This window comes from Centruroides sculpturatus, unplaced genomic scaffold (assembly GCF_000671375.1).
Source record: "Centruroides sculpturatus isolate CEXI.00-Female unplaced genomic scaffold, Cexi_2.0 scaffold522, whole genome shotgun sequence".
Classification (NCBI taxonomy): domain Eukaryota; kingdom Metazoa; phylum Arthropoda; class Arachnida; order Scorpiones; family Buthidae; genus Centruroides; species Centruroides sculpturatus.
The window spans coordinates 163,791-173,526 of NW_019384746.1; the positions used below are offsets into that span (position 1 = coordinate 163,791).

The 9,736-nt window shown below is 25.3% G+C and overlaps 1 protein-coding gene across 1 annotated transcript in view; it reads right to left on the reverse strand.

Annotated features, from left to right (window-relative positions):
* The window catches only part of LOC111628452 (inositol 1,4,5-trisphosphate receptor-like), a 174,488-nt gene that overhangs the window by 56,957 nt on the left and 107,795 nt on the right, over positions 1 to 9,736 (reverse strand). The window contains exon 27 of the mRNA XM_023372248.1: positions 9,156 to 9,380. Within this exon, the coding sequence (XP_023228016.1) occupies positions 9,156 to 9,380 (225 nt within the window). The remainder of the gene's footprint in view (positions 1 to 9,155; positions 9,381 to 9,736) is intronic.

Genomic DNA, 9,736 nt, shown 5'->3' on the forward strand with positions numbered 1-9,736 from the left:
AAAAGCATTGTTTTTAATAATAAATTAAATGAAATTAATTATATTTGTTAATGTTAATAAATTAACAAATGCAATATATACCTTCATAAAATTAAGTATATAATAAAACATTTGATTAACTGTGCACATTAGGTAAATGAAATATATGCTGAAGTCTAATATTTATTAATTAACATGTTAAATAATACTGTAGTAAATAATATTTCAAAAACTATTATAAAGTTAGTATGTAGCTTAAATAATTACAACTTATAAAATTTCATTCTAATATTTATTTTTATTTCATATCAATTAATTGTTTATGTATTAAGAATTCTTTATGTATTGCATAAAGAATTTAAGAAAATTTACAATTTAAAAAAAGCATAAGTATCATTCTGTTAATATTAATTATATTAATAAATTATTACTTCTAATTCTGTTAAAATAAACTCATTTATATAATGTGTTTTCATTATTCAAATTATACAGTTATTAATCAAATGCAGATAGTTATACAAGTATATTTTGAATAAATAAAAATTCTTAAAAAGATAATATCTAGTGATTACTAAACTCTAATATTCCTGATATATCTTGATATGTGTTTATATTTCAGATATATTATATTCTTATTCATAATACTTTATAATCACCAAATAAATGAATACACATACAACTTATATATAAAATCAATCTAAATTTAAAAAGAAATCAAAACTAAGTTAGGTTAATGTTTATATATATTTTTTTATAATTCTAGACTGAAGTTGAATATGTATTATTAAAAAATGAAAAATTTGCTTGTTGTTTGAAAGATGAAAGATTTGAAATTGTTTTCCACTCTAGTTTCTTAAGGGAATTTAATTGGTTTTTAGGTAATAATGAGACTTTTTGACTGGAAAAAAATCGACTGGAAAAAAATTGGTAGAAATTCCGGATTTCATAAATTTATTCATTAACCATTTACTATTGAGACCTTAGTGAATTTAGATTTTCATTACATTTTTAAAAAATGTAATGAAAATCCAAAATGTAAGAGGTTCTATAATTTAAAAAAAAAAAAGATTTATGTAAAAACTAAAATAATTATTTAATTTTGATAATTTAGTAAATAATAGAACTGGAAACATTATTATTGAAAAAAGAAAAAAATTAAGACAACAAATTTTTTTATATGTAAACAGTTTAATTGTAAGTAATATAAAATTTTGTAAAAATATCCCTTAGAATTTATAACTGTAACTTTTATGTAGTTTATTTATAGTACAACTAGAGGACCATACTAGTAATTTGGCCAAAATGCATATTGTAAAAAGAAGTATGCTATTGAGTGAAACATCTGTCTAAAAGCAATAATTGTCCACTAAGGTCTCAATAGTAAGTGGTTAACAAATAAATTGAAAACATCCCATAATCTCAACCACACTATTTTAGTATTTATATTAATTATCAAAATATTAAATTGGACTTAATTTAGAAGTAATTTTAGAATGTCCAATGAAAACTGCCTATCACTCTGGGTCTGTCAGAATTAAATTCTTCTTAAGAATGGTGATTGGAAAATTATCATGTTTATGTATTCAAAGATGCCAACTTTGTATATCATATAGTTCTTTCTTTATTTAAACCTTCTATCAATGCATGCACTTGAAAACTCACTATATTCTGATTTTTCTTATTTTAAACAAATATGTATAATTATTAATTATTTTTTTGTGTTTTACTCATTGTCATTCCTTTGTTTCTCTATATCTTGGGTTTATTGTTATGGGTGGAATATTTTTTGTCTTTCATGGAGTATGCCTATATAATTCTTGTAAAATAAACAAATAAGTAAATAAAGTTTCATCTTCCATTAACACATCTAAATCTTAAGTTTAAATTTATTATTCATGCTCCTTATATTATATATGAATAAAAATCTCAAACACCGCTTTTTAAAAATGAAAAATTTATTTAATCTAATGTTTTCAAGTGCTATTGAGTCTGTCATCAGGTTACACCATCTCAAAGAATGAGTTTAAGAGTGTTAAAAACTATTATATAAAATAAATTTGTTTTTGAGAGTAATGTTTATGACATTTTTATTTATGAGTTTGAAATTATTTAAGTTTAATAAAATAGATTAAAGTCTCAGTATTATTAAAGCTAGTTTATAGTCTAACTGCAGCAAGGAACTATATAGCTCAATATGGTAATTTGCTCTGCTATGGCTCCATTACATCATTTGATCTACACAAAATATAAATGTTATGATATCTGAAAATAAGCCATTCAAAATGAAGACAAATATATCAATAAAGAAAACTAATCATGTCAAAAATGGTACAAGTTTTCAATATAATATTTTGGTAATGCAGTATTCTGATATCATAGATATACAGATATTTCATATGTGATGCAAAAATTCACAATTAAAAATCACAATGTTGCTTAATTGTACAACTCTTATCTTATCCAATTAGTAGTAAGAATTCTTGTTCTTGCAAAACAGCTATAAAGTTAAATGATACTTAAACTTTCCAGTTTTTGGCCAATATCATACTGTGGTGAGTGAGCCATGTATCAAATTTAAAATACGGAAAAAACTAAATCATATTCATTCTTCTGTGTTGGCCAATCACCAAGAATAAAACAGTATTTCCTTTCTATAAACAATGCAGTGATCCTAGATAAGTTGTTTTCTATTTACAGTATTGCAACAAAACCCAGAAAATTTATTATTCAACACCAAGGCAAGAAATATGAACTTTCCATTACCAAACAGAAAACAAGTTCTGTGACAAGTTCATGGTTGGTGGTGCAATAACAGGCCAAGGCATACTACCATTAACAAAAGTTCCATCTCGTGTTAAGATTAATTCTGAATATTATACAGAAAAGGCTTTAAACTATTGTTGGAGCACTGTATCAAACTGCTTTATTTTCAAGATAAAGAGCCAAATAAGTTATTTGTCCATCATGATGTAATGACATTGCACGTTCCAAAAAGATACCAAAATACATAGTTGATATGAAGAGTAGAACTGGAATAACAGTGATTTCCAACTCGGCCATTTTTTTTAAAAAGTCCAGACACACTGTCTATGGATTAATTTGGGTTTGTTATCATAAGTAAAGGCTAAAACAAAGGAGGACAACAATAATCACATCAGTCTGGAAAATCATGCAAAGAGAGTGGGAATAGTATAAATATTGCATGAGGTATTTGAATCCTGGAAAAGAAGACTTAGAACTGTTAAGCAAATGAAAGGACAACATATTAAACATATTAAGGCAGTTCATAAGAGAAAATTGTAACTTTATGAATTTAATAAAAGCATCCAAATAAAACTGGAATAACAGTGTGTAATGTGATAATGTGATTTAAATTTCAAAAATTGTGTGTGCATCTATGAAAAACCAAATAATAATTATGACTCTATATTAATTGTATTAATGTTTTATTAATATTCAATAAAAAATTTTTCTTATTGCAAAAGTAAACTGAAAAAGTATGTTAATGCTTAAAATGATCATAGAACTTATTTAAAACACACTAAGTTTTTAAAAATTATAAAACAGATCTAATTTTATAAGATTTTAAATTATATATTATACTAAATTAATTTTTTTAAATTAATACATTTAATTGAAATACTTTTAGTCAAAGTTTAATTTGCAGATGTAAAATTTAAACAAATCCCTTTATTTTGCAGTAAATTATGCTTTAGAGATATATAATAAATACAGTACATTGAAATATTGAGTTCTAAATGAGTTATAGTATTAAAATAAAATTTAACTACTTGGATCAAAAGATTTTATGGTTTCAATACTTTTTAACCTTAAGGAATTGTTTTTGTATATCATATAATCAAATTTCAACATAATTTTAACAATTACATATATATACCATTTAAAACAATAGTAACTATATGTTGTTGAATGAATTATTTTTTAAATTTTAAAATGAAGTAAAATATATGTACAAATTTTTAAATAAGTTATATATTATACAAAGTAAGTTTAAAATTAAAATTATGAAGCACATTTTCAAACAAGGGGGGAAAAAAGAGAACTTTTAATAGAAATTACATATAAATTGTTAAAGAGCAGTCTTTGAATAAATAAATTAAAAAAAATCACATTAAATCTAATAAAGGTAAATTAACAAGGTTTGATTGTATTTTTCCTTTAATTAATTATATTAGATACAGTGTTTGGAAATACAGATTTATTCATTTATCATTCAATTGCTTAAATAAAACATTTATTTTCAAAAGCACAATCTTTAAGAGCCATAAAAGTTTATTTCTGATAAATAGTTAATCTCAAAAATTCATGTAATAACAACATTTTGTAATAAAATCAATAATATTTTTTAACATTTTACCATAAGAACTTTGGGAAAATTTCCATATGTTTTCAAGGTCAGTGAATGAAAATATTTAAGTTAGAATTAAAAGTTTTCTCAAATTGTTTAAAAAAATTATTTGAAATTTTGTGCTGAATTCAAGAGACTTGTTTTTCACTTTGTAATATGTTTTTAACATTATAACTATAATAAGAAAATCATAACAACAGGGACTAATTTAAAATTAATACAGTTCCAATTAGATATGAAGCTAAGTAAAGTTTATTATATTAATTACAGTCAAACCTCGGTTTTTGAACATAATTCATTCCTAAGTTGTTCTAAACTTTTAGAAAAACAAATTTTCCCATAAGAAACAATATAAAATGAATTATTCTGTTCTTGACCACCAAAATAAAGCCATTTTTTAATTGTTTTTACATGTATTTCATACATAAAAATGCCTACAAATGCAATGTATTATTATATATAGTATAATATAATACTGTATTATATATAATAAATTTTTGTTATTTAATTTGACTTATGGACCTTTAAACGTAAATTCTTGGATGTAATTTATATTATATGAATATCAATTAATGCATTTTTTATTAATTAATTTGATTTAAACTTAACTGTAGCACATACAGAAAAATAGTAATATAAGGGCTATTTTTTAAATAAGGTCCGTTTGTGAATGAGAGCGAGAATGATGCGTGATTGCAGCAGTGTGCATGAGCATCTGCTTTCAGCATGCTTTGCACATGTTTAGATGCCATTTGCAGCCATATCGTCTGTCTGTGTGCTGAACTGTAGAAGTTTATAATGTTTAAGAAAATTGACTTGCCCGCCAACTAAGATACGATCTGTTATTCGATTTCAGCATGAAAGATCATGGCAACTGTTTTTTGGGACAGGAAAGGGACTTTGTTAGTGGATTTTATGCCAAGAGGCACAACAATCAATTCTGATGCTTATTGTGACCTTGAGGAAACTTTGCTGTGCCATACAAGACAAGCGGCATGGCCTAATGTCTTCCGGCGGCAGGCGGCAGATTTCTTTTAAGTCGAAATTTAAAAAATTTTTGAGCGATATGGCAAATGTTTGAACAAAAATGGAAATTATATAGAAAAGTAGATAAAAGTATGTAGAATATGGGAAAAAATATATTTTAATGATATTTACAGTATTTTTCTTCTTATTAAAAAACAGACCTTATTTAAAAAATAGCCCTCGTATTAGCATTCTCCAGTATGCGTATAGTGTGAGCCTGGTTTTGCGCATGCGCTAACTCGCACTTCACGGAGCTAACTGCTAGTTCGGTTTTCAAATTATATTTGAATATTTGTTTCGTGTTCTTAACGGCTTTGACAAAAGTTTCAACTTTAAATTTTATGCATTCTATTCTACATCAAATTATTTCCATTTAATTTTTCGGTAAATCTCTGTATGTGCCTGATGATGACGACTATAAGTTTGTCGAAAGTGCTTGCGATAAGAAAAATGTACAAGTAATGCCAACCTCAGTGTTTTCTCCATTTTATTTTATTATAAAATAAAATTCTATTAGTTTATTTGGCAAATATATTTTGTACTACAAATTTTTAATTAAAAAAAAATCCATTTCTTGTTGGATATAAAAAAGTTAGTATGTATATCTAGTAATATAAATACTAGTTAATAATCAATTTCTTAACTATTTTACTCCGAACAATGTTGTTTTATTTGTTAATAAATTTATTATTATTACAAAATGGTATCTTTTGAAAAGTTGTAATTCGATGTTATCTTTAATTTTATTTGGGAATAACTAATAAAATAATCTGATTAAATAGGCATTCTAATGAAAATTAACAAAATATGCAAATTTTCATCTGTAATAGTAGTTAACAATAATATTGAAAAAAATTACATTCATAAAGACTTCAATATGAATTAATAAAATCTCATTAAGACGAAAAAAATTACTAAATTTTGAAAATTTAACTAAATTTGAATTTAATTTGAAAATTTAAAAGTTTTTTTGTGCATTTCCAAAATCATCAGATACTTTAATCTTTCATCTGAAAATAATTTAGTTCATCTATACTAATATAATAAAGAGGTAATGTTTGTATGTAAGTTTGGATGCAGCAGGTAATCTCCAAAACTACTCATCTGATTTCAAAAATTTTTTCACCAATATTTAGAATGGAACTTCAGAGTGGACATAGGCTGTATATTATTCCGTTAAACATGGGGGATGGACAGTTCTTTACGGTAAGCCTTACGGGGAAGGCTTACCATAAAGAACTCTGCTTCTATTTATACTATTTTAGATGCGGTTTTTTGCATTTTTGATTGCATTTTAATAGGGTACGTCAACAGAATGTACACTAAGAAGGGATTTTTCGATATTCCCCCCGGGGGGAGAGGGACAGGATTAAGGCTTACTGTGAAGAACTTCACTTCTATTATACTATTTTAGATGCGGTTTTTTGCGTTTTTGATTGCGTTTTAATAGAGTACGTCAACAGAATGTACACTAAGAATGGATATTTCGATATTTCCCCCCGGGGAGAGAGGGACAGGATTAAGGCTTACTGTGAAAAACTTGGCTTCTATTATACTATTTTAGATGCGGGTTTTTGCATTTTTGATTGCGTTTTAATAGGGTACGTCAAGAGAATGTACACTAAGAAGAAATTTTTCGAAAAATTTTCTCCTAGGGGGAAGTGTTATACATTTATAATAGATACATTTTGAGCCACAACAAGGCGTGGCGTGGTCTGCTAGTTTTATACAATGTATTAATTTAAAAGTACTGTAATTTCCTATGAGTAACCCATGGGTTATCTCTAAGGGCCAGATTTGTGTGCTCAAAATTTGCAATATATGCACATACATATACATTTAAAAAATGCCAGATATGTGCTGCTACATGCATGTTAAAATGCCTTAAATATCCAATATGCATGTTAAAAGTACTGGTAATATACATTAAAATTTAAAATGTATATATACTTGACTTCTGTCTGTTAGCAAATCTTACTAATGTCTATTACATAACACTATCTCTTCCCATCTAACAACATGCAACAATTATACGTGACACAAAGGCATTGAAAATTATGACATCACAAAATACATATTAGAATCATGTTTCATGTAAGAAATGTGCAATCAAGTCAATTATGAATAAAATTACATGTTCAATAAAATTTTATGACTTCCTATGCTATCTAATTGATCATTATTGAATTAATTTCTATATACTCAATTGTTTACAAAAATGACTAGATTAAAAGAATGCAAGTTAAATGTTCAAATTTGAAACATATTTTGCACATGTATCTGTAATCAGATGGCAGAGTGATATTTCTTACAAGAACTGTACATGTGCAAAAAGATTCATTGCACAGATAGCAGAGGCAGACTATAAATAATTTGGAAAAAAAAAAATAGTACTTCTATCATGTAAACAAGCTATAAAGTTTATAAAGCATTTATTTAGTCCCAAAATTAGTGACTTCTGAAAAAAATACAGTAAAAATCATAAATGTATATAAAACATGCTTTATTAGACAATTTTAATTTGAACTACTTTGACTCAAATTTTGTTTGTATTGATGGTTTCAACATCATAGCATTTAAGGAGAAAAACATGCATAAGCATACAAATCCAGCCCTTAGTTATCTATTTTTAAAGTCAATTCGAAAGTAAGTGCAAGTTATTTGTCAACTTACACATCATACTTAAATTTGTGTCTTAAAAGATGATAAATTTCTCATAATTTATTGTTTTCAATACAATAACTTTCAGAGAACTATTTGGTAACCCATTGTTGATTTTAGTGCATGTTAGCTCTGTACAGTAAGTAAAAGCTAAGCAATTAGTTTGAATTTGTGTCATTGAATATTACAGAATCTATGTGCAATTTTTCTTAGTAAAATCAACAATAATGTCATTAATGGCAATTACTTTATTCACCCCTTATTGACTATCTGGTATAGCAGTTATTCCTGCCAAAAACAATGAAACCATGAATTCATCTCAATCTCAGATAGCTCTTCAAATATAAAATATATTAAAGATATTATCCATATTAAAATCTCTTTCTGTTTAATTTTACACACTTGATTTTGGCATTTATTATTATTATATTTATAAATCTGTCCAATTAATGATAAATTTTTCAAAATAATTTTTGATGAACAATTGTCAACTAAATGAAACCTAAAATTAAAATAATCAATTTAAAGATTTTTATAATTAATTATAAAAAAAAAGCTATAACTTGCAGTCTCTAAAACATTTAATTAAGAGAAAATTGTGAAGAATTTGTATAAATACTTTATTCTCAACACATATTTATTTACATTTCAATACTTAGACTTTAATCAAAGCTACTGGAATCCCAATCTAGATTAATTTATAACTATTAAGATTTTTATTATTCAAGATTTTAGACTGTCAGAATTTATAGATTACGTAGTGATTTTTCAAAATTTTGAATTATAAAAGGAATTGAAATTTGAATTATTACTAATAATTTTCATAGTAGTAAAAAAAATTTTTTTCTATAGAATAAAACTGATTCTAATTAGTTCAAATTAATTTTTAATAATTACTGGAATAAAAACATATTAAAAATTGTAAATATTTCAAAAAAAAAAAAAAGTTAAATACATTTTATAGTATATATTTTCTAAAATCTTCCTGTTTTATATTTTGATTTTAAATGAATTTTAAATGAATTACTGTATTTCCACATAAGGTTTTTAATGCTCAATTACAAAAGTAATTTTAAAAAATTAAAAAATTATTTATCATGAAATATTAATGAAAGATTACCAGGCTACTTTTCTTTTTTGGTTTCTTTTCTTTAATTGCTTTTTTATCATCCAGTTCTCCATCACCTTCATCATCTGCTTTTTTCTTTTTCTTTTTTCCACTCTCCTCTGATTTTGACTTAAATACCCATAACTCTGATTTTTCCACTAATAAACGTAATTCATCTAAATCACTTTTTATTTGTTTATAATTTTCAACATCACTGGCTGAAACCAATAATTGTACCTGTATTAAAATATAAAATTTATTTATTTAAAAATAATATTCTTAATTTAAACAATATATTAATGAAAAAAATTAATTAAATTATGATATTAAAAACACACATTTTATTAATCTATGTGAAAGGATCATAAAGAATGAAACTGTTTTTTCTCCCCTAACTATCTAGGACTCTGAATCAACAAACATATACAGTAATACCTCGACTTACGCTACCCCAACTTACGCGAACCCGGAGTTACGCGATTTTCAAATCTCGTTGATTCGTCTTTTGTTTGAGGGCCATGCAACTCTTGATTACTCACTCCCCCCCACACTATTGTTCAGCTTACATGTTCGGATGACATAGTAAAGTCTCA